At 37.6% G+C, this 26,927-nt stretch overlaps 2 protein-coding genes across 3 annotated transcripts in view; one reads left to right on the forward strand and one right to left on the reverse strand.

Moving 5' to 3' along the window:
* The window catches only part of epn2 (epsin 2), a 28,540-nt gene extending 13,336 nt beyond the window's left edge, over positions 1-15,204 (reverse strand). Inside the window, exons 1-2 of the mRNA XM_084425545.1 lie at positions 15,026-15,204; positions 7,982-8,759 (exon numbers count right to left, since the gene is read on the reverse strand). Coding sequence (XP_084281671.1) covers positions 7,982-8,576 — 595 coding nt within the window. The 5' untranslated portion in view covers positions 8,577-8,759; positions 15,026-15,204. The remainder of the gene's footprint in view (positions 1-7,981; positions 8,760-15,025) is intronic.
* Positions 15,205-18,423: 3,219 nt separating this feature from the next.
* Positions 18,424-26,331, forward strand: grapa (GRB2 related adaptor protein a). 2 transcript variants are annotated; one of them, XM_084425604.1, is made up of 5 exons: positions 18,424-18,883; positions 18,979-19,076; positions 19,669-19,788; positions 23,224-23,392; positions 24,001-26,331. In XM_084425604.1, exons 1-5 carry the CDS (start codon positions 18,806-18,808, stop codon positions 24,178-24,180), a joined length of 645 nt encoding a protein of 214 aa, XP_084281730.1. In that variant the 5' UTR covers positions 18,424-18,805; the 3' UTR covers positions 24,181-26,331. The 2 variants fall into 2 exon arrangements, with proteins under 2 accessions (XP_084281730.1, XP_084281731.1); XM_084425605.1 differs by having other exon boundaries at positions 18,522-18,883; positions 24,004-26,331.
* The last annotated feature ends 596 nt before the right edge of the window (positions 26,332-26,927 follow it).

Here is a 26,927-nt window from a genome sequence, read left to right on the forward strand (position 1 = left end):
TCGTAGGATGTCCTGTTACTTTATCCTCTACAGTAAAAGACCTGGGTGTTATACTCGATTGCAACCTGTCTTTCAAAAATCATATTTCGTATGTTACAAAAACAGCCTTTTTCCACCTTAGAAACATTGCTAAGCTACGTAATATGCTATCAGTTTCTGATGCAGAAAAGTTAGTTCATGCATTCATGACCTCGAGACTAGATTACTGTAATGCTTTATTAGCCGGTTGTCCTGCATCCTCAATAAACAAGCTACAGTTAGTCCAGAATGCCGCCGCTAGAGTTCTTACTAGATCAAGAAAATATGATCATATAACACCGATTTTAACATCACTACATTGGTTACCTATAAAGTTCCGTATTAATTACAAGGTATTGCTACTGACTTATAAAGCCCTAAACGGCTTAGCTCCAGTCTATTTAACGGATCTTCTATCGCCCTATAATCCATCGCGCTCTTTAAGATCACTAAATTCAAGGCTTTTGGTCATACCTAGGATATCCAGAACCACCAAAGGAGGGAGAGCATTTTCACATTTAGCTCCAAAACTCTGGAATAGCCTTCCTGATAGTGTTCGTTGCTCAGACTCGCTCTCCCAGTTTAAAACTAGATTAAAGTCGCATCTCTTCAGCCAGGCATTCATATAATATTTTTAATCTTACAGTTCAAATTACAATCCGGCCTCTAGTTAATAAACGCCAGAGGAGAACTGGCCCCCGACTGAGCCTGGGTTCTCCCAAGGTTTTTTTTTCTCCATTGGGTCACCTGATGGAGTTTTAGGACACCATTAGGTCATTTGATGGAGTTTTTCGGTTCCTTGCCACTGTTGCCTTTGGCTTGCTCAGTTGGGGATATTCTGGGGATATTTAATCTGATTTTATCAATCAATAAATTCCACTAGAAACAAACCTTGTTGTATTATTTTAATTTAATACTGTGAAGCTGCTTTGATACAATCTTTATTGTGAAAAGCGCTATACAAATATACTTGACTTAATATGAATCGATTAATAATCGGTCTGATATCTGAGGGAGGAATCTGACATTCATCAACTTCCTGATTAAGAGCTTCCTTAGCAGCTGCATCAGCTCGTTCATTTCCTGAAAGTCCAACATGGCCTGGAACCCAGCAAAAGATAATACTGAAGAACTGATTTAGTAGATAATCCACTTTGGTTAAGGTGCAGTCCACTAAAGGATGATCAATTTTTAAAGAGTCCATTGCTTGAAGGCAAGATTTCGAGTCTGTAAAAATGATAGAATCCTTTTGTTGTGTATTTTTCAATATGTTCCAAAGCTAAAAGTAAAGCACGTGCTTCAGCAGAGAAAATTGAGCACTTTTTTGGAATACGGATTCCATAGTGTTGATGTCCAGTCACCATTGCTGCCGTTACACCATTTACCACCTTCGAACCATCTGTGAATATAGGTACGTGAAAAGGGAATTGGTTTCTTATGTCCAAATGTTGCTGTCTATATACATGAGTCACTCCTTTCTTCTGATGAGCCTAATCCAAATCGATATTAGGCTTCTTTAATTTGCAGGGAGATATAGAATTGAATTGTATTTGATTTAAAATGTTCAAATTTGTATTTAAGTTCTCCAAATGTGGTTTAATACGAATACCGAAGGATCTGATGCTTTTAGGTTTGCTCTCAAACAAGCGAGAAAATTGTGGGTTGAAGACTGTAGAATAGGCTGGATTGGTTTTATTTGCCTTTATTTTGACAGCATATTGGAGTGAGAGCTTCAATCGTCTGTTTTGAAGTGAAGGTACAAACTTTGCACTGACGAAGTTCTAAATGCTCCCAAGGCAAACCTGCATATTATAAGCTTGTTGCTAAAGCAGTGGACGAGAGTACTTCCTCCTATACTGATTGGATTAGGGCAAGCCATGTGGTTATGAAACAAAAATCTCAGAAGCACATGAAGCAGTCACAGGCCATTGAAAAGCCACACACCTTACAAAGTACAGGTCAGAAGGCTAGAATTAACCCTACGTTCAAAGCAACCACAACTGCTCAAACTATAAAGCGCATGGCGCATCTGACAAAAAGAGCTTTGCATTTGTGTTAAGGCTCTGATGCTTTAATTCTCCATCGGTCTTCTTGTAAGCAGTATCAATCAATAGACTGCTCGTCTGTGATCCATGAGATCTTTGACAGCCATTAGGCCTAGTCTTGATGTATCGCTTCAGTAACGATCAGAAAAACTGGACCTGGAGATTCTCAGTGCCTCTAGAAACACAAGCTTCCCGTTTCTAACCCTCGAGGGAATGGAAATTACGACCAAAGGGCTTGAGATTCTGTGGGAAAAGCAGTGAAGGCGAATAGGGGAAATGAGCGTGGTGTTTTGGTGAGATCACAGATGACATCACAAGTGCTTCCAGTCCTCACCACACCAACCTTATTGGGTTAAAGTGGAAACATGAATCATATGCAAACTGTGTGGTGCAACGTCAGTTTCTTAGAATCATAACTTAAGCAACAATAATTATTTTTCATCAACAGATTGACTGAGAAAGATGTTTGGTTATTGGCATTGAGCGTCTACTTTTTTTTTTTACACATTTAAACAGTAAGAGGCTGACTGACTGACATGTAAAGCACCCAATCAGATTACAGCTTGCCGTTTTTGTGAAACCAGACAGTCAGTTAACAGACTGTCAGTTTATGAGAAAACAGGATTGGCTCACCATTTCACTCATAACTATGGTTCTGTTCATCAAATCTGACATTAAAACTATGTACAACCAAATTGCAGTTGTTCTTATTTGAAACACAGCTGGATCTTTGACTGATAGGTACTATATGTAATCTCATTTATATTCTAAAAAAAAAATTTTTTTTCAAAATGTGGCCAAGATTCTGATAAAAGGCAATAAATGTCACATTGTATGACAGATTCATTTAATAATTTTACTTTTTAATTTAAACAAAACAAACAACAAAATAAAATAGACACCAATGTTTTTGGAGTATGAAGACATGAGCAAAGTTTGGCTGCATTATGTTATTGTTGGCTGACGTAAATGATCCAGAATCTATTTAAAACAAGATCAAAACCTTTGCTAAAGGACACAGCAAGTTAAACCATCCACTGCTCCGCAACCAATCTTGGGATTAAAGAAAAATAGTAATAGTAAGCGCCGCAGCATTTGAGTTTTGCAGCTCTAAATACTTTCCCTTGGTTATTTGCACCTGTGAATATCTCACACACAGTTTACCAATAGGGGTGTGACGATACATCGTTATATTTAGATATCGCAATATAAAAACGTGACGATATGTATTGATGTAAACGATGTGATCGCGATATAGAGTTGTTTTATCCAAGACTATAGAATTCACCCAATTTTTTTTATTTTTTATTCATTTTGACACGCATTCTTGCGATTAAAACTGATTGATTGCAAACTGGTACTACCAACAAAATATTAGTGCATTCCTGGAACTGGGCGTCGTTACACTACATCCTTACGCATCGCTTTCTGCCAGGACTTTTACGTGCTTTTCCCAAATCACGGAAGTGACCTCGACGTCCGGGTTAGCGGTAGCATAAACCATCAGCCAAGTGTTATTTAAATTAACTACTGATGTACTTACAAACTTTCCAATGCCTCGTTTTATGAGTACAGAACCTATTTGTTCTACTGTAGAAGTTTGGTACCATTCTGGGCATTATTAGAGGGGTAATTTACGAGATACATCATAGGATCCATTAGCGCCTGCACTGAGTCATTCGGCTGATATCTCAAAATAAGCTCTAAATTTAATAATGTTCGACCAAGGGAAAAAAAGCTTCTGAGGGGGTGTTTGGCTCGAGGTCATGGTGCAAACGACTCTAGGTTGATTTTACTCCGAACCATCCCTTTAATAACGGGAGAGGTGGGACATAGCGAGCACCAGGAGAGTCTGTGTAAGAGATCCAATGAATGCCTGCATTGAGAGTACTGCGTGTGGAAAATCAGATTCAAAGCTCGCACATCTACAGCAAAGAAATATGTTGCTCAAATTGGGTGCTCAACAAGGAAATTGATAAAAAGGGAAAAAGGAACAAATGAAAGTTTACAGAGTATCAGTGACATTACTACATTAAACTACTATAATGTTAAATATAATGAAAAAATGCAATGGAGGATTATGTTATAATAAAATAATAATATTATTTTAATAAAGTAAATAATAATAATAATAATAATAATAATAATAATAATAACAACAACAACAACAACAACAACAACAACAAAACTTAAAGCAAAAAAATATCGCAATTTGTATTGAATCGTGACATGAGTGTATCATTACACCCCTATTTACCAACACAAAGAACTTTTTATATGCATGAAACTGACAATGGAGATGTTTTCAGTACCATGTTCATTACATCACAGAAATTACACAGCGTGCAGAAAGGGGGGAGGGGGGGTGCTTGTTTTGACATTTGAAAATGACTTCATATGAATATGTTTCTAATTTAGAAACTAGAAAGGATTTTCTAAAGGTTTTCCATCAGCGGTTTTATAAGCAGTAGTCACATTACAATTCACTTGACTAAAACAGTAATACACTTGCATGCAGGTTATTACTAAATGAAATGGACAAATTTTTTTCCACAAAGATTTTATATATATATAAATCACCATAACTATAATTTCTGATTATTTAACAGATCACCTTCATATCCAAACAACCTTTAGCCTTTATGTTTATTTAAATGGTCCTGTGGTATGACAAATTAATAAACATAAAAAAGTATTTCGGTTAATATGAAAACTGCATGGACAATGCCGTTTAAAGTAATTTTAGATGAAGTTTTTCATATCACACTGCAGGACTATCACAAGAAGACTGTAAAACTGCAAAGGATTTTGTGAGTACCACCAAAATACAATAATTGTATTTTCATTTTGTATTAACATTTTTAGGGTAATATGTAAATGCATGACCAGTAATTTTGGAAAGTACACTCCAATAAGTACAACCAACATATTCGGATAGTAGGCCATTTCTATCCACATTAGGCTATTCATTTTTGATAGGTTATTTTGTTAAGGATCGCATGCCAATGTTGATATTGTGCTTCTGGTTGAAATTGCTAAAAACAATATCAAAATTTTATTGTCAAAATATTCTTTGCAGTCTATCCAAATCATAAAAATACATGCTAAAAATATTAAGTCTTTATCTTTGTCATTGTATGCATTTAATTTCACGCGTCAAGCAAATCACATTTGAGCTTCTTGGTCTCCATTTGTGTGCACTGATCAATGTTTATATACGAGCATATATTAAATCTGTTGATCATATAAAGTGACGTGTCTCTTTTGAAAATTTGGCTTAACCGTTCTATTCATAATATTGATGTATTTTTCTACTTTCTAAACGCTAGAAAATCATAATCAAAAAGCTTCTGTCGCACAACACTGAATTAATTTAACATTTTCCCAAAAGCACCCATGTTCTAATTTCCTTCAGTCTGTTGAAGTGTGAATTAGATTTGACCGAGAGCCCATTTACAGTTTATAGAGAAACAATACAAGGAAACTAGCACTGGAATGCAAAACACTCCTGCCAACATGTCAGCTTTTCTTCTAATTTTCCCTTTTTTAATGACTCAGCTGTTTACAGACTCTTTTGTGCTATGAAGCTCCCCACACACTCTTTATTTTCAACTACATTCTGCTTAATCAAACACACTTAAATGCAACTGAAGACAAAGGACACACAACTTAACTGTATGTTTAGATTTCTAACTTTACACCATGTGGGTCATTAAAATACACTGGCTGACTACTCTCAAGAAGATTATCAAATCCTGTATAAAAAAAAAAAAGGAGTTGGGGGTAGTAAGGAAAAGGGGAGAGAGACAGCTTCCTCCCTGAAGCACAGGGCAGAGCAAAAGACCTCTGGGAATTGAGGAATTCTGTCTTCCTGTAATGAGCTCAGGGAAAGGGGTGGGACATAAACGGCACGCAGCTGTCCGGGGCAGACGTACAGCCACTCAGTGCTGCCGGGAGGCACAACAGAGGATGTATCTCCTGCAGGGTAACAGCAGACTAGCAGTTTCCTGGTCTGCAGTGTAAAGAATTTGCCCCATGTGGTCAAAGCTCCAGGTGTGCAGAGTTTCTCAAAATGAATTCAACAAAGTTGACTCCTTTACAACAGCACCAGCCCAGATTTAGTTGTTGCCATTAACAGCAACATTTCAAACATAAAGGGAAAAGATCAGCAGGATGCCAACCTATTACTGTCAGTAAAGGGCTTAATATGGTCCTAAAGAATAATGCATCCTGTAGCATTTAAAAAAGCTTTAGTTCCAGTTACAGCGATTTTAAAAACCTGCTGCAAAAAAACCCTCTTGATCCTGAAACTGGTCTGAATACAATAAGGTAAACTTTGACACTACAACCATTTTGTGGTGCATCTGTTTAAATATGCAACAGAAACATACAAGGTTCTTTTAAAATGTAAATGCCCATCGTTAAAGTCCTATTCACCTTAAGTTGCAACGCGGAAGTAAGCTTTTTTTTACTGGGCACTTCCGATTCATTAGCCACTATAGTAAATAACTGGAAGAATAAAATGCAGTAAATGGTTAAATCATTTGTGCCACAAACTAGTGTGTTTGTGATTACGATAATAAATTAGAATATGATGACAAAAAGCAGTCAAGCAGCAATGCAATATCAAGCAGCATAATGGACTTCTTTTTTTTTTTACAGCTAAAATAACTGAAAGCGGATGAGACCGGAAGCCTCAAACACTATCAAGTTACAATGGTCAATCCCCCTCTTACATTAAGAATAAGATGAATACGTGTCGTTGCCAGTGTCAAGAATTATTCCTGTCGAGTGAATCGAGTCTCTCTAGGACTCCAGAAGGTTGCGGTTTGTAATAGTTGATCAAAAGCTGCAATGTTTGCTAATATTTTGTGCAGGTTGAGTACCCATCAAAATGTTCTATCAGCCAATAGCATAGTTTTAGGGTTCTAGAGGGACCTCAACACAGAAGGTACGTCACAATTTGGGTATGTATGGACAAATTCTCGTAATCTCTATTTGTAGTATAAATAGTGATAGAGCTGCAAGATTAATTGTTAAAAGATCACAATCTCGATCAAAGGATTTTTTTCTAGGATATGTGTTTACATTCTAGATTATGCGCAGGTCTTCTTATCGAACGAAAAAAAAAGTATCCGCCTCAAATAAGTGCGTTCATTTTTGTATGCACATATCTATGCGCATCTTGGCGTTTTCATCCTGCATCTTTTTATGTGACATCCCAAAATTTGCATAAAATGATGTGGATGGAAACATGGCTAGTAGTGACATTCAAAAACCGTGATTCATCCAGTAACAAGTGAGGTATTTATGGATGACTCATAAATCATTCATTTAAACGGAATAAAGAAAAATCTAAATTGAATCATTTTTTTTATACAGACTGCAGCATTAAGATTTTGTCAGAAACTGTATTAAATGACATTATCGTTTAGTTGTCTATTCAGAATCATGGGAGAATCTAATCATGATTCTCAATTTATCCAGAATCATCCAGCTCTGTAGTGTGAGCACTGATAGTGCACTTCAAATACTCAGATGATGCAGTTATTTACCCCCCCCCCCCCCCCCCCCCCCCCCCCCCCCCCCAAAAAGCAAGTGTGGAATATTGGACACTTCATGCTTTCAACTGTCACAGCCTTCCTTGCGTAGCTCTGTGAGCCAATCAGACTCTGATGTTGGTTCACAAAAACACTAGATGGTAGAGTGCAAAGTGCATAATGCAAGTACATAGTGCAGTGCATGATTTGGAAAATAACATGGAATATTTATAACAGATTTTTAAATATTTGGTAAAATATCTGGCTTGATCAGATCAAACGACTTTTTACCATATTTAAAACCATTTTACCCCACAGCTAGCACCAAAAAATGTTTGGATTCCACGCCTGGTAAGTTAACAAACCAAAGAAACTTACATCCATGATATGATGCAGGTGAACCCTCAGACTTGCCGTACTCTTCCGAGTAGCTGGTGGAGAGGTTGGGCTGGCTGGAGCCACGGCCGAAGCTGATCTGATTGTTGCTGCCCACACTGGTGGCGACCTGTGCCATGCGCTCCTTAGTCTTCAGGGCCTGAGAGCGCTCACCCTTCAGACGGTCATCATCCTTTAGTAGCACCACCAGCTGCTTGGACTTTTCTCTGACGTTGATGCCCTGGTCTTTGCCGTCCCGATCGATATACTGGAAATCTTTCAGCGTCTGTATGGCAAAGATGTTCTCTTTGCACTGCAGGGCCACTCGCTCAGAGCCCGTTTTGATTAGGTAGTCAAGCAGAGTCAGGGCCTTGTACACATGCCGCCAGTTCTTTCCATGGTCGTTCAGCCTCTTCCAAATCATGCTCATAATCTCTGAAAAGGCCACCACATTGTAAGTGAGGTCGGCGATCTCTGACATCAGAGAACTGGAGGGGCCCCACGGGTCATTGGAAGTCGCTTCCCTGACCTTCTTCTCTGGCTCTGAATAGTTATTAACCACATTTTTCATTTGTCTCCGAATAGTTGAGCTTGGCATTGTGGCGTGTAGTGTTAAAAATAATTGAAAATAAAAAATAAGTTTTGCTTAAAAACAAATAAGAAGTCCTTCGTGCAATCGTTTGAACACGTTATCCGTTTGAACAGTTTCTCTGTTACTCTGTGCCTGTTAAAACCATTTCCACACAGAGAAGGAAGCCAGCTCGATGAATTCCTCCATTACCTGAAACACAAAACCAAAATGTCAGACAGAAATAGAAAAGGTTCAAACGAGAAGCTAGTCATAATAGTGGACTACTACATAAAATCTAGTTTGCATAAACAGTTAAGGCAATTATCAAAGAAAAGAAAGTGATCATGTTGATAAGCGTTACATGAACATACAGAAGTTTAATGGTCCATTCCTGAACTGTAGTTTGCAGCTCTTCCTGTTGATACCACAGTTGAGATAAAGAGAAATGGATTACAGCTGTTCCATTTTCAAACTAAGCACAAGTAGAGGTCTACCACCCAGGTATATGTGTGGAGTAAAACATAACTGTGCACACACAGAAGGGCGGCTTAGTGTGTGAAGTTCTTCCTATTACTCATCTTTACGGTAACACAACACTCACTTCTGTGGGAAGACGTCTTATTTCCCAAAAGTAATTGCACCATACTTTGCTCTCCATTACAGTACGGCATGTAAAAACAATCCATGTTCTGAGCTCAAACGCATCAGTCGTCTCTGCTAGCACAAATTAAGCATCAAAGTCATTCTAAATATAAGTTTCCTGTCCTGAGCACACCGGGATGCTTCATTGCCAACAAAACATCTCAACCTATCCCATAAATTCATTAAAAGCCACTGAAATGTGACTCCTGCTCTCCCACGGAGGAGCCAATAGAGCGCTGCCTTGCGAGCAACCCCCACTGCCTCTCCCCCCAGCCCGCATACACATGAATACAGCCACGGCCTAATGAAACATCTGCTGCTTTAATGACCAATTCAGACCCAGCACATCAGAGGAAGAGAGGGGCAACTGTATCACTACCGGAACAAAGCTCCAGTGGCTCTCACTGTGACGGGGGCCCAGGAAGCCAGTACACAGGCCCGGGTCTGTGTGCGGATCCAAGGCAAGTGGTGGCCTCCTCCATACTAAAAGAACAGGTCTGGCAATGTCCCGCCAATATCAAGGAGTCTCAGTGATCAGTGTTGAAGCAGAGCCAGAGACACAGCATAGCAAGTCCTGCGAGCAGCACCGAGCGTGTTTACATGCACACCAATCCGCTGATAACCGCCAAAAATCAGTTTATTGAAATAACCAGATTTGCTAATTTACATGCAAAACAATAACCTGGCAATGCAAATAAACCACATTTACAAGGAAAAAAAAACCTAGGTTATTCCCCGGTGGTGGTCTAAACGTAAGCATCCATGTATTTCACTCAAAGCATTCAATTTATTATGCGAGTTGATGTTAAAGGGTTAGTTCACCCCAAAATTTTTATTCTGTCATCAATTACTCACCCTCATGTCTTTACAAACCCAAAAGACCTTCGTTCATCTTCAGAACAAGAATTAAGATATTTTTGATGAAATCCAAAGTTTCTACAACTATACCACTTGTTCTTCGGCTGCACAAGATCTTAGGACAGTTTGGCTGGATGCGCTAAAATCTTCCTTTCCTTACAAGAATGGTTTCCTGTCACATATCATATACATGCACTCTTCAATAAGCTGACAGAATGCAGGTTTAGGTGTTTACATGCCATGCAAAATCAGGGTAATGGGCAAAAATCTAGCTGGTTCGATTGGTTTATGCTTAAGCAGTTTATGGCCTTGCGCTGATAAAGGAAAACGGTTTAAAGCAGTTACATGACCGCACGCGATGTCGGCTTAAGCATAATCGGTTTAAGAACGTGCATGTAAACGTACTCACTCACCATCTATTTTCTACTAATGAATCAATACTTTGAAATACATAGCCTAAATGCTTCGTTAAAACATTTGAGACAAGAGTGCCAAAGAACCTGATCTGCATCTACAATATTCAGTTTTGACAACACTCCTCTCACACTATGGAAACGGAAATGCTGCTATGAACATATTTTGAGGAATCACAGCAGTGTTTGGTCAACACCAGATCGCAACAGAGCTTCCTTATTCTGCGAACTGTTGAATACCTCCTTGAAATGGCCTTCAACATTTGGTTGAACTAACAATAACATTTTCTTCTTAACAGAAAAGTGAAGAGCTGTTTTTGCATACAAGCCATTTGAAATCCTTGCAGTTGCAGTCAACATTCTCCTCCAATTCTCAATTTTTGGCTGAAAACAAAGCCAATTAAAGCTGCAAGCAGCATTTATCGGGGTTCAAGCTATTAAGGCCTTAAAGGGTTTTTAAGCACAAAAGCATCAAAAGTTATTATGTTTTATTTAGCAAGCATTTAACCACTGACATAATAGATGGAAAAGACCATTTACAGCCAATACAGGCAATGTACCATAAGAAATATATGGTTTTAAAGCTTTTTAACAGTTATAGCGCCACCTATGGTCCGATCTCCATAAAATTTGGCATGCTTGTTAATGATGTTATGTCACATATGCTCACCAATTTTTGTGAAGTTCTGAGTTTTCATTTAGGATTTATAGGATTTTTAATGTATTTTGCCACGCCCATTTTATAAATGACCCTATTACAGCCATCCAAATGCAAAAGTTCAACTTTTTTTCGATAATTATTGATCTAGAGAGTCCAGAGAATTGTCCTAGACTGGTCTGGTTCCGATTGGGCGAAAAACCTAGGACTAGTTCGCAAAAGTAGGTTTTTAACATGTTCGCGAATATTTAATGAACGGTTTGATTGACAGCAATGGTTCTTGAGGCAAAGTTGTTCAGCATGAGCAGATCTATCAAATGATATGCATATTGTGTGGATGAGTGTAACACCACGTGATTACATAGCCATAAAACTCGTTAGCGCCAACTAGTGGCCGATTTCTTTCAAAATTCTTACAGACCTCTAGGGCCATGAGATGAACATGCCCATCGAGTTTCGTTCCGATCGGCCTCCGTTAACCTTGTCTAATAGGTGCTCAACTTCATTGGCCAATGGCGGCCATGTTTTTTGAGATACGCCAATGTCCTCATAGACATATATGGCACCTTGGGCCAAGACACTGCATACCAATTTTCAAGTCAATCGGACTAACGGTCAGGTGGTTATAGCCTGTTTTAGGTTTTTTTCATGTTATAGCACCACCATGTGGCCAATCGCCGCGATTTTTTTACTGTGAACTCAGATTGACCTCTTACACATGTGTACCGAGTTTGGTGAAGATACCTCATTTACTTCCGGAGTTATAGCCATTTTAGTAAAATAGGCTCCTCCCACAACATACATTTTGGCGCCCCTTAGCAACCGTAGATCAAAATTTCCACTTTTTTTCGATAATTATTGATATTCAGACTCCAGAGAACATTTCTGCACTGGTTTGGTTCCGATCGGGCGAAAAACCTAGGACTAGTTCGTAAAAGTAGGTTTTTGACAAAATTCAAAATGGCGGAAAAATTTGCATACCGGAAATGAAATCGGAGATATACGTTTTGTCCGTCTTGAGCCAATGATTACAGTGATATAAGACACTTGAGTCTACGACAAACCGTCTAGGAGTTATTAGTGATTTCATACTTTTGCTTACTATAGCGCCACCTATTGGCCAATCGGGGTCATAATTTGTTAACCTCTCCTCGATTTTTGTACTACCATCTGGCAAAGTTTCAAGGTTCCAGCTCTTACGGTTTGGGCTGCACGATGCGTTTTACGGCAGAAGAAAAATAATAAAAATCAGCACAATTACAATAGGGTTTCAGCACTTCGTGCTTGAACCCCTAATAATTTCAATTCACTTAGAATACACAAGGTTGTCCGATGTGTTTTTAAAAGTTTAACTCAACTTTAGAATGCAGTGTCATGTGCGAGATGCTGCAAGTGCAAAAGACGTGATGTGAGCATGACAGTCAAAGACATCCGTCTAGCCTCTAACCCGTTTACACAGGAAAACACTGGAAAAGTTGTAGAAACAAGGTCTATGTGAATGGCCTCTTTCGACTACATAAATCTTGTACCATCAAAAAGAAAGTCCTTCTGAGAACTTAAATATCTCCTTAACATATATTTTAAAATATATTTTCCCCTTAAAAGCGGTTAAAAAGCATTACCATATAAAAATCAAAGAACACATTAAATGGTTTGACAAGCACAGTTTTCATTTCTGTGTTGATGCACTGCCTGTTGAAACAGGAGGTTTGGGTGAGACATGCTTTACTTTAAAACAGCCAATAAGCTTTAACTGTCATCGATGCATCATGAATCACTACTTGCCATCTCATTCCAGAGTACATCTGATTGGACAACAATCCGTGTAGCGCAGAATGAGTCTTCTATATCTTTGGTCCATTTTCCAAGAAGAGAAACAATATTTAAAATAAGATTTTAACAATAAGCAATCCTTAATACCTAATGCAAAATTACATAAACATACAGATGCCAAAAAGCAGCACACATTACATATGCAATATCATTTTAGCAGCAAAAAGCAACAAGAAGCAAAAATCACCAAAATCATGGTGACCTTGCTGCACACAGCAGTTGATGTGACCTATTCCTCCATCATTTGACATGCGCAGGCCATGCCGATCCATGGCTGGCTGCAAGACACCCATGCAGCGAATACAAATCCTGCATAAGAAACACCAAGAGCAAGTTCTGCACAGCTGTGAAGGACAGCGCAATCAGGTATGACTCAATTCAAACAAAAGATAGTGTGCATGGCAAGTGCCAGCATGTCTCGCCTCTTTAGGATCCATTGTGGAAGCGCTAAGGAAGGGTCTATGGTGGCAAAGTGAATCCAGCAGCCAGAAAAAGCAGGTGTAAAGATGTTGTACACAAAACACAACATACATTAGGGGGGGGAATTGAAATACACACATATCTAGAATTCCTCCACAGTAGGCCTGCAAGGCAAACTGAAAAAGGTAAGGTGAATTTCACATAAGCCAGAGCTTGTGAGAGTGGGTGCATGAGCACTGCATTCTGCTCTCGGGTAATCCAGCCGGTTCTGCCACTTCATGTAAACTGTGTCCTATAAAACTATAGAATGTCCTTGAAATTACACATGTAATATATTCAATGTTATAGTCTGTTGACTATGTTCAAGCTCTAAATCAATTTTTTTTTTAATAATTGGTAAATTCCACTTCAGTTGCTAAATAAGGTAGAAGATCGACTATTCCTCAGTTGTCCTCTAGAGACTCTAATTACAGGAAGCAAAACACTAAAAGATGAAGATACAGAAATTGATTATAGAAACAGACAATGATTCTCCTCAATCACGGGTGTGTCCACTAGGAGATCAGAGGGGGAAACTGTGTGAAACGTCCATGTTGTGGGGATAAAACGGTTCTGTCGGGTCACACTATCTACAATCTTTGTAACGTTAGTGTCGACTAAACAAACTGGTCAATCTACAAATCCGTCTTTACACAAACTAAAGCAAATGATTTGTGACTACACAGTAATCTCACAGATACACTTACAACAATAGTGAATTAGAAACACCGTAAATCTGATCAGAGCAGAAAGCTATTAGTTAACATCTCAAGAAAGGACTGTATAAGCCAAAGTTAGGTCGTGGTAAAATATTTATACAAGATACCATTGGTAGAGGAATTATACTTACAGGTATATACTGAATGGACCAAGATTAGCGATGAATAGAAAATGTGTTTACAACTCTATTTGAATGTATAACTACTATAAAAACACAAAATCCCACGGATACTTGTTGCCAACGGTTTAACCAAACAAGGCCGGTTACAAATGTATTTAAGTTTCAAGCTAACTTTAGCACGTTAGCAAAACCAAACCCATAAAACGTCCAATTGTTGACAAAAAATAAACAATAAACCTTCGCTTAAATGTCCGTGTGTGTTTTAAAAGATGTAAAACAGCAACGTTAACGACTTTAGACCGTTTCCATTATTAACGTTTAATTGCTAACTAACGTTAGCAAGCTACAGAAACCACGACGAAAGTTTCATCAACTGTGAGAACTTTTTAAAAACTAAACTATTTTATGCCGCTAATATAATGTTGTTAAAAATGTCGTAAAACGTAGCACACCTGAATTGTAATGTTTTGATGTTTTATTTTTAGAGAAAACGACTTTTTAAAAGCTATAAAGTGATTTGAAGTATTAGCCGCTTAGGCTAGCTAACTGTGGCTATGCTTTGACTAACTTGCTAGTTTAACCAAATGTCGCTCTAATTCCACTCACACCCCAAAGAAAACCTAGCTTTATCATAGTCCTTCACTCTCCAGAAGTGTGTTTGTTTAAAAAATAACCTCCTGAATTAGTTAAACCTCAAGCCGAAATGTGTGGTGCTCGGTGGAGATATCGCCGCACTGAGAGAAGCGACTAGAAAACAAAAACAATAACTTACCAAACCTCCTGTGCTGATGATGACCGGGGGTAACACCCGGCATAAGTACAGACTACTCGTATGAGAGATATAGAAACTTTATTTTCTATGAAACGGCCGAGGTGAGCGTTAGTGTTGGTGTGTTGGGCTGGTGTATGTGTGTGTGACACCCACACCGTTCAACATGGCGCTCTGAGTCTGACTGCACATTCATCCTCCTCAGGAGGGGCGAGACAAGCCAAAGGGTGTGACCAAACTCACTGGGTTTCATTCTTAAAATTGTTTATTTCCCAAATTTCACCGCCGCGGCCTCTTCACGACCATGAAAGTCCACCAAGACACGCACTATACGATGTTCAGCTGAAATTAGTGCATAGGTTTCGTCATCGTGAGACTTATTCCCGAAACTGATCAAATGGGTGGAATGTGGCCCCCAAGTGGGGTGAAATTAGAGAAATCTGACTGTGACCCTGACTTTTTCTAGGAAATAAACTTAATTTTCTCATCATGTTTAAAGTAACTGTGTCTCAGAAGAAAATGTACAAAGTAAATGAATAATAACATTATTTGTATAGCCTAATAGTAATGTAATACAATAACATTCCCCCTTTTTTGTACAAAATGTAGGCTACAATATTTTCCACCTGATGAAATGTCTTTTTCCACAGTAATGGTTAATAATGTAAAGCCATAACAAATCAATTTTTTGGATTTCCAACAATCTTTCTTTTGTATTTTATTTTATATTTTATTTTCTGACAGTAATGTCTACCAAGTTACTAGTTTTACTACTGAAGTTACTATTCTATATAGTCACTGTAGTATATCAGTAATGGTGAAAGCAATATCAGTAGTATTTTTACTAAATAATAAAGAGTTTTTAGAGGTGTTTGCTTTGAATAGATAGACATAGACTTGCTGGTTTCCCTTTCAAGCCTGAGGATTATCTGAGATAGGTTTTTACACTTGGACTGCATGATGTTTTAGTAACAAATACATATCTTCTATGGCAATTGTCTTTAAATTAAATTATTGAATGCATGTTGATAAGCAAAATATATATATTTTTAGTTACATGTCATACATACAGCCTAGCCTTTTGGGCGGCTACATAAGAAAAGATTTGATAGTATTGACATGAGTTGACCAGTAAGTGGCAGCATGGTAAAGATTTTCCTCCTCATGGTACAGAATTAGACCTGTGTTTAATACAAAAAAAGTAAGACAAAGCCACTTTGCCACAGTTTTACCTCCAGATATTAAATCTCAGTATTATAATCTCATTAATTATAGAATATGGTAAATGTATAGTGAATCTAAAAGTAAACAGACCATATCAGAGCCGTGTGGTTGAGCCGTGTGGCTCTTTTCATGCCTGCACTTATTTCTGCTCACAGACTGCGTGTGACATCCTACCGAGAAACAAAACAGTTTCCATTTAGCAATTTCAAATATTTTCCCAATCTGCATAGTTTTCTTCACATGGCAATGAAGTTTTTGGTTACAAATGACTACTACTGCATGGACAGACACACAAAAATCTTCATTTTTGTCATACAAGGTTGTTACAGCATGAGGGTGAATAAATGATGGCATAATTTTCATTTTGGAGTGAACTATCCCTTTAAAAGTTTTATATTTTCTTTTGTTTAGAAGAATGTTTCACTCCAGTCTATTGGTGACAAAGAATACAGTGCATGACTTCTTTTAAATGAGGATTGCTTAAATTTCGCAGTTATTAATCATACACCAGTGAGTCAAATGAGCAATCAAGTGTAAAATGGTGCAACTATATATTTCACCCTGTTACAGAGTGACTCCTTTGTTTGTGGTTTCCTTGTTTCATGCTCAGGAAGCCCTGTTTTCTGTCCCTCATATGATTGTTTATATTGATGAGTAAGTTTCTCAGGAATATAATTACATTTTAAATACTAATAGGGCTTTCATGTATATATATTGTTCAACCCACGTTGACCCACACATAGTTGGAAACAACCTAGCATTTTTAGAGTGTATCTATAGATATAGAGGTTTCCGGCAATAAACTCTCTCACACATAAGTATCTTTACAGACTATGCACACCTTCACACCAAGCAGTTTCTCACAAGCACTCTTACATCTGAGAGCTGCTGTGACATTCACAGAATGTCTTTTGTGGTGCAAAATGTTTCCAAGATGAAGTAACAGTTAAGACACGGAAAATGTTGTTGAGTTGATTTCCTAATTTGTAGTGTATGTGGTGATATCTGTACACATACAAGAGATTTATCATGTTTAAGTGATAAAACTTAACAACTTTCTTTAAGTCTAAACTCTCGCCCAGCAGGGTAGTGTTCATAACATCAGCTCAAACAGCTATATTGACTGTCTGTGCATGTAATGAGTGCCATTATGGTCCTCTTGTATAGCCAATAGACTCGTTGAATTTGGTAGTGATATCTAGTGTGTGCCATCTTAATTAGTGGATAAGTCAATGAAAAAGAAATTTAAATGACACTTTAGATGTGTGTGAGAATAAAATTGAGTGAACTACACCTCACTGGTAACACTTTACAATAAGGTCCCATTAGTTAATGTTACTTAATGATTTAACTAACATTAACTGCAATGAGCGATACATTTGTTACAGTATATGGTTACACTTTATGTGAAGGTGTCCTTGTTACTGTGTAATTATGTATTTAAATAGCCTACTGAGTAATATTAATTAACATGTACTTAGTATAGGGTTAGAAATAGGGTTTATTTTAAGTTAGTTGCATGTAATTTATTGTTATTCATATAATAAGTATACAGCTATTATGTAACATGCATAAAAAGGACAATGTAGTTGTATTAATTGTTGTTAATGTTAGAACATTGTTCATTGTGCATCTTATAAATGACAGCTTGCGATCATTCTTTCTAAATATAAATATGGATATCAATGTGATATTAAAGTATATGTCTACATGCTGATAACATAGCTGAAGCTATAAGTATTAATGGAAACCGTTTTTCTATAAAAAAGCACAAATATGCAAAAAAAAAAAAAAAAAAAGGTTCAAAGGCACCATAACTGAGGAGATCAAAAGAAAAGACCACTTTATGTGAGAAATATAGCCAAAATGGGACGTCCATGTGCATTTCAGGATTAAACAGCACCACCAATAGAGGAACATGAGAGGTGTACTGTGAGTCATGCAGCTCTATGGGGATGTTTGCTCATCTAGAAACTCACATGTTCTTTGAATCATATAATCTTTTCAGATGAGCTCCTCAGCTGATATAATTCATCTCCAGCTATTTCCAGACATGGGAGTAGTAATATGCAAGCCTAACACAGATTAACCAGATACATTTACAAACTACAGATCTGCTCATAAAACAGCAGTCTGGCAAACAGATATGTGTTTTTCTCTACTTGTAATGCGCAGGTCCGGCTCTCTGATGAGGGGAAGTTTTCGAGAGGCCATTCTTTTCGTCGTCCTCCCATCATTTTTTTAACTTTCCTGTTTCTCACATAGCTGTATTTCCTTCTATTAGAGCACGCTGAGACAGGAACTGCCACCCCTGCCTCCCTCCCACATGTTTTTTTCTGCCTTTCTCTCTTTTAGACCCACACACATTCTCTCTCTGCTAGTTCTCTCGGTTCATTTATCAGGGTGCAGTGTTTGACAGTGAGCGTGTCTCTGGACAGTCTGTTTCAGTGTGGATGCTCTCTGGCTCAATCCTTTCCTCCGTTCAGTGTTTTGTGGCTGTGGTGGGACGTCTACCCATACGGATCTTTTGGGGTTCACCTCCAGCTCAGTGGACTCAGGATGGAAGCAATAGCAATTTACAACTTTTGTGCTACAGAAAGTGACGAGCTTAGCTTTCAGAAGGGAGATGTACTCAAGGTATAAACTGTTTTGAGTTGGATTATACATACAGAGCTTTTGTTTGCTACAAATGATTTGATCTGGTCAAAGCTTACTGGCTGTTCTTCCACTAGATCATTAATAAGGAAGATGATCCTAACTGGTACACAGCGGAGTTGGTTAACAGGAAGGGCTACGTACCTAAAAACTATATCAGCATCCGGCCACACACGTAAGTACAATTTTATGTCTGTAAATCTTGGAAAATATTGTGTGGACTTGTGTTGGTATTGGTATTCACTAGTCTTTATTCAATAAGGCACAATGGTCCTGGAAACAATATGTGTGATGTCTCAATTGCTTCACCTAGACAACAATGAGATTAACCTGTGAAAATGGAGACATTTACTGAAGCCTCCTGCTCCACAGATGGAGAAAAATGTAAATCCCCATGTAAATCTCAAATTGGTACCAAAATTGTACTATAATATGTGAGAAATTTCAGTAAACTCGAACATTTCTCGTCAAATTCTTAATTTACAGCTCTACAGTATGTCAGTTTATACCGTATACACTACCGTATACACACATATCCTAAATCTCCTATTAAAATATGTGTTTGTTTTTTCTACAAACACATATCAAGCGACAAAAACCATTCAACGCTGATAATAATAACCATTACTCATAACTGAGCACCAAAGCAGCATATTAGAATGATTTCTGAAGGATCATGTGACAGTAAACAGCCAGACACATGTGGCCTGTCTAGATGTTAACTGCATCACTAATAGTGCTGTTGTTCCCCTCTATCTCGCCCACAGATGGTTTGCGGGCCGTATCTCCAGAAATGTAGCCGAGAATCGACTGCGCCAGCAGGAATGTGGAAGCTTCTTAGTAAGAGAAAGTGAGAGTGCACCTGGAGAATTCTCCATGTCAGTGAGGTAAGACGCATCCCAACCTGCATAACCAAGCCTGCTCTATACACTGTTCCTGGGGGTCGATGTAATTTGTTGTTTGCTGCACACCTCATAAAAGTATAACTAGAATTTGAATAAGAAGAAAGATTGTAGGGTCCATCAAAACCCATCTGACCTACTTCGCAAAGGACACCAATATCCCCTTCTGCTTAAGAAAATGTACCATGAAATCTGAAAATGAGAGCATCAGAAAGCTATTACGTCGGAGCACAGATTTCATTTAAAATTCATCAAACGCGCGGGGATCACATTATTATTCTGTCCGGCTCTTTACCATCCACTTCTTGATAGCTAAGTTGGGTTTGGATGGCAGAGCCTGTCCGGGATCCCGGGAATGAGCTGGCTGGGATAATCAGCACTGCGGTCTGGAGCAGGGCTGGCCTCAGGTGTGGAAGCACCGGCTAGGGTTATTGTGAGATTAAACACACCGTGAGAAGGGGAATTGGCAGCTGGTCTGCAGGGCTAATTTGTGACGCACAAACTCTCTATCCATGCATTCCCTGAGAGAGCCCTGTCTGCCAATTCAGATTACTAATCAGACTGTCTCTGTGATCGCTGTTAAGGGAATAGTAGAAATATAAATTCTGTCATAATTTACTCACCCTCAAGTTGTTTCAAACCTTTATGAATTTCGTTCTTTTGCTGAACACAAGAAGATATTTTGAAGAATGTCGGTAACCAAACAGTTGACAACCAAACCAAACAACTTGAGGGTGAGTAAATGATGAAAGAATTTTCATTTTGAAGTGAGCTATTCCTTTAATTAACAAATCAAGGTCATAGTGCATAATGCCTGGAATGCCTTTGATTTTAAAAATGTAAATCTTTGATGACTTTGGGCATTATTGTCCAGTGTCATCTAGGTTTGAAGCAGGTTCATTTGACGAGACTACAAGAAACCTCAGACGATGGCATTCTTTTATTTTTCACACCTTCCCGCATATTTCATTTTTCTCTGAGACCATATATGCCAGCATTTTAAAGAAGATATCCAGGGATTTTGAAAATAATAAAATGTTTCTTGAGCAGCAAATCATCATATTAGAATAATTTCTGAAGGATCATGTTACACTGAAGACTGGAGTAATGATGCCATTTCTTTTCTTAGACAAGATGGCATCCTCTGCTGTTTGCAGGGCATCAATCAAATCTGTTAACACCGGGGCCTGATACTAAGAAGGCGCTGTGTATCTATTCTGGCTCTGCACCACAGGCCTAGTCACTCCACTTGGCCAAATGAAGATGAAATGATGATAACTCAGCTGTGAAATGTCTAGTAGTGAGTGAACCATCTGTCTGTCTTTAAATGGGACACTGCAGGACTCAACCACAAAACTAAGCTTGGATGTCTTAAATGGATCATTGCAATCAATACATATTTGTTCACATTGCTAAAGCAAACATCCCTATAATACTGAAAAACCAACCCCCTAAACCTAAGTATTAAACTCTTCATCCTAAATGCAACTTTTACCTCACTGTTTGTAATAAAGACATAAATGATACCCCAAAACATGGGTCTTGTTGAGATGTGTGCTATTTTCTTGCCTGGCAGACAATAAAAAACTAGCAATACAATAAAAATGCAACCTACCACTTATCAGCATCAGAAGAACACATCAGCAGTCACAAGACTTGCATGCAGTAACACCCTATAGCAACACCTTAGTAATTATCCAGAACATCCTAGCAACCACTTGTTAACTTACAATCATTTTTTTTCTGACAGAGTGGTTTCATTATGTTGCTTAAGGGTCAAACAGAGAGTAGTTCAGCCTGTCAATCATCTTCAGTGAAAGGACAGAATGCCAGCAAGCAGGTAATCCTGCATTGGGGAGCTAAAACTGCAACTGGGCTGTTCCCTAGATAAAATCATTAAACCTTCAATCAAAGAGATTCAAATAAAACAGCTTTGTTACAGCAGTAAACTGAAGACCATGCGACATACCACAGCCATTTGCTGTAACCTCAACAACACATGCGAGATGTACCTGCCTTGCTACAAACCACAACAGCACGGAAGATTTAAGCTCTGAATGTAGGTCATTGTTAATGACACTGATGGCAAAGAGATATGACAGGATCTGCTGATGAACCACCAACTCATGTCCATCTATATTTAAGTACTGTTTCTGTCCTCAACCTCACATCCAGCATATGCATAGAAACCTTCAGGCCATAAGTGGCATGACTCACAAGAACAGCTTCTTATATGCTTTTATTTGTATGTATAAAGCATTACATGGGAAATAATCTGCACTTGTTATCAGACTTTATTTCTGTTAAAACAACCTAATTTAGCTGGACTTGTGACTCAATTCAAGAGTGTGCTTGTGACTGGTTTAATCAGCCCTTCAATAGCACTGCATGATGAAGCATCCACCCTCTGACGTTCAGGAAGCTTTTGAGGAAGTTCAGTATTTCACATTGACAGTCACAAGCTTTTTAGGATTATTAAAAGACAAGCTCTCCAACATTACGGTTTGCACTTTTTTGTTTCTTTTTTTTTTTGCAGGTGAACTAAGTGACAAATGAATTTGATCGCTCCAGAAAGCAGAGAGCTGTGTATCATTGTGAGCACACAAAAATGAGCTGAGATGACTCATGCTTCTACCTTTGATCTACTTTGAAATACTTTGAAATTTCAAGATATCTTATTAATATTCATAAAGCTCAATTAGTCTTTATACATGCCTTTGTCATACAGTTGAAAGAACAAAGTTTGCTGTGTTTCAAATGCTGAATTATTTATATGTTCTCGCAGCTTTGAAAAGAGTCTCTTAAAGACATCAAGGAGCTTTCTAACCTAACGCAACCAAAGACACATCTAAACTTTTTTAAGACATGCTGACTAATTGTTGTGAAATGTTTGGACTGCACCAAGAACAGCTGTTTACAGATCCTAAAATTCAAAAATAAGAGAGGATGTTTAACACCGTGTCTACACCGGACGTGAGCGGTGCAATGCGACGCGACAAAAAAGACAATAAAGCCCATTGTACGGTCCAGAGAGGATCCTTACGGTTTTGAACCTGTATCAAACTGCAAATTCATCCTGTGAAATGTTTTGGTTTAAAAGTTTGTGTTTTGTTTTAAGCATTGCCAAATGGTTATAGTCTATATTTTGTTTGATATGTTCGAAAAATGTATGAATTTTATTGTACCGGAAAATTCAAAATGGAATTACAAAGCAATTACTAAAAGCTGAATCAAAATAATATTAAATACTATGATGTAAACAAACTAAAATAACAATGGTTTGGAAAACCTGTTTGGAAACAGTCATTATTGCAATTCCATTTGTGGCCACTAGTGGCACACTGCACTTTTAAAAGATGATATGAGGGCTTATTCTATAGTGCTGTGTGTTTATTTTGAATCTTGGTCTCTTCTTACCAGCTATGGGGATCACGTACAGCATTTCAAGGTGTTAAAGGATAGAGATGGCTATTACTTTGTTTGGGAGGAGATCTTCCCTTCCTTAAATCAGCTTGTGGACTTCTACAAGACCAACAGCATTGCAAGGGAAAGGACTGTGTTTCTGAGGGATACAGACCATGCATTAAAGGTAAGACGACACTTATATTATTCTTATGAAAATATTTTGAACTGGGTACCAACATTTTGCCAACAGCAATTAAAATGTCATATGCTTCTAAAATGAAAGCCGGATTGTAAACAGCATTTGTTTTTGTTTTTTCACCAAAGAGCAAGAAAATACCGGTTTAATGGGAAAAGTGTAAAAGACAGCAAATGTGTAAAAACATTGGTATTCACATTCGTGAGCACAGAGGTGTCAGAAGTGATTCATTGATTCATACAGTCATTCCTTGTTTGTTCATATAGGTAATAATGTATTAGTAAATGTTGAAATTAACATTAACAAAGATTAACAAATGCTGTATAAGTGCAGTTCAATTTCAGGTAATGCTAATTAATGTAGTTAAACCTTATTGTAAAGTGTTACCATTACGTTTATATCCGATTGCCATTTATCCAAATGACATGTAATCCACGCCAGGAAAAACACACTAATCAGTAATGAAATGATGAAAAATATCGCAGGTGTCATCATAATAGTGAGGCACATAAAGTATGACAGTAAAAGGGACTTAAATGTGGAAAATGAAAAGGTAGGCACAGCAATAATGACCTTTGTCTGTTATTGTTTCCCAGCAGTGGCCCCATCACGCACATGCCCTGTTTGACTTCAATCCAGAGCTCAACTCCCAGCTGCACTTCCTGCGGGGTGATGTCATAGACCTGCTGGACTGCTCAGATTCTCAACGCTGGAAAGGTCGTTGCCGTGGACGTGTGGGCTTTTTCCCCCCTGAGTACGTCCAGCTGACTCACTGACTCTGAAGGACAATAACAACACTGTGTGTACATAGCAGTAGTCGATTGTTAGCATCTTTAATTGGTTTAAAAGTGTGTTTGAAAATGACTTTGGAACACGCAAACATACCGAAATGGACAGTTACTAAAACGTAATCATGCTGTTGACACTAAAATGACACATTTCAGCTTTATAGGATAAAAGCCGTCAAAATATCCAGCATCACTGTACAAAAAAGAATCTCCATTTATACTGTAGTGTATTCAAATGCATATATAGATTTTGAATTGTACTAATACAATCTCTTCACTGCACTTTGCTTACAAAGTAATACAATACAATAGCTATATTTATTCAAAAGAAATTCTGTGTATATATTGTTTATAACTATTGTTGTCTATTTCTTTTGATGATGTAAATGTTAGCAGCATTATAATGACTGAATATAAACGAGTTAATATGCACATGTCAATAATCTTCAGTTTGGCCACAAAATGGCTATTGGGTCAAGCAAGGAAATGACTAAACTTCATATGAAATTTCTAAGCTCGTTCAAGAAGTTTTCATCTTCCATTATTTCAAAATCTGATGTGCTGCAAAGTCAGAGTCCCAGAGGAGACATTTTGTGAGTAAAGAGAATAGTTTTATGATTAAAACAAGGTGGTTAAATGTTTAAGTTGACAGGCGATCTCTCCGTTTTGAGTTCAATTACTTACATTAGAGATTTTCTTCCCTTGAGACTTGATGCAGGGTTAAAAAATTGGAAACTTTTCAACCTTCACCAATTATTTAGTAATAACTTCAAATCATTCGAACAACTGAGAACAGATTTAAAATGACTAAGAACAGATTTTTTCAGGTACCTACAATTAAGGAGCTTCATACTCAAACACCCAAACTGGAACAGATTAATAGAGCCCTTTTAGAACAGTATTTATTAAAAATGCAGGCTGGAGAACATATGTGGAAACCAATTACCAATGTTTATAGAATCATTGCTTTCATCAATGACAAAAGATCATTCATTTTATGTGACAAGACAAGTGGATTAGGGAGCTACGGCTCGAAATTCACGAGTTCACACTTACATACAATTTGAGGAGGTAAAGTTTAATGCGTATTTGGCGTGCTGTCCGGAGGGAGGTAGTACTCAGAACCCAGAGTACTCCCCCCGTATGTAAGTGTTTAGGACTAGAAGTGTGGAGAAGGGGAATGCTGCAAAACTGTCAATGGATTGAGGTGAGACTGCTGAGTGTATATATACCTCTTACCATTGATTGCTGAGTGCTCTCACTTGTGTTAATTATCTGAACGTGCTCCTCCCGAACTTTGTTAATAAAACCTCATTAAGTGAAGAAGTTTGGCGGCTGCAACACTATCTCACGACCAATTCGTACGAATTCGTACGAATGATAAAAAGGTGGCTAATTCGTACGAATTTGTACGACCTCACTCGTACGAATTTGTACGATTTGTCTAAACCCACATGATGGGTAGGTTTAGGGGCGGGGTCAGGGGTAGGTCATTCGTATGAATTCATACGAATTGGGCAATTCGTAAAATATGTACGATTTTGCACAAATCTTTAAAAGTTAGATAACTTTTGGAAATCCATTTTTACATTAGTTACATTATTATTAATAAAGTATTGAATATTGAACTGATAAGAGACCCTCTGATAGCAATTATTGGGATGAAGCCAGTTGTGATACACAGTAGGACAAATATGTATTTATTATAGATATTACTGGTAGCAGCAAAGAAAACAATAAAATGGCTTAAATGGCCAAACCAAACTGAACGGCTAACAATTTTAAGAAATATTTACACTATGGAAAAAATTACATATTCGTTGAGATTACAGAGGGAACTTTTTATTGAATGATGGGCACCATTAGTGACGGTGATGGAGGACCGTTAGAACTAACTCTGATTATATCTGCCAGGGGAACTTGCATACAACCCATGTTTTGTTTTAAGTTGATGTTTGTTCTGTTCACATTGTTTATTTTAAATGTTGTTAATTCTTTTTTATTTCATCTCTTCCTTGTACTTCTGGACATATTCTCCTGTGGACTTGACCATATACGTAAGAGCGTGTGAATGCTAACCCTTGTACAGGATATTGTTTCTGACTGGAAGTAATTGCTGTATAAGGAGATTTGAAAGAATATTCAAAAAAAAAAAAAAAAAAAAACCAAGGTGGTCAATTTGACTTTTTTACAACATAAATTACACACAATCATACATCAGAAGTGAATTTTTAAACAAATGTGTGCTTTTAAAAATGTAAGTTGCTACATATGATATGGGCTACAACAATTTCTAATTCGCAAAGCATGTTAAACTATCATCCTTACTGTAGTCCTTATTAAACAACGCATGTTTTTATTGACATAATTAGCATTAGAATACAAATATAAATATGAATTATTTATACAATGGCATATGTTTTAAATAACTGGGCCTATATGAAGCTGTTTCATGTTTTTTTGGATGGTTTCAGAACTATCAGAGGGCAGCAAGCTCTGAAATGCATCGTATGACTGAACCACAGGCTTTCTGTGTCATTTTAAATCATTTACATTTTTTTTGTAATTTTTTTTTATATAGGCCTATATAAAATTAGATACTAAGACTTAAATTAAAAATAAACTTATATTTACAAGTCTAGCACGACATAGCTGTTCATTTTACCTTCAAACTGGCGTAGAAAATTTCCCAACTACTAAACGACGATTAGTAACACCATCAAAGCTTGTTGGGC

Source organism: Rutilus rutilus (assembly GCF_951802725.1).
Source record: "Rutilus rutilus genome assembly, chromosome: 1".
Classification (NCBI taxonomy): Eukaryota; Metazoa; Chordata; class Actinopteri; order Cypriniformes; family Leuciscidae; genus Rutilus; species Rutilus rutilus.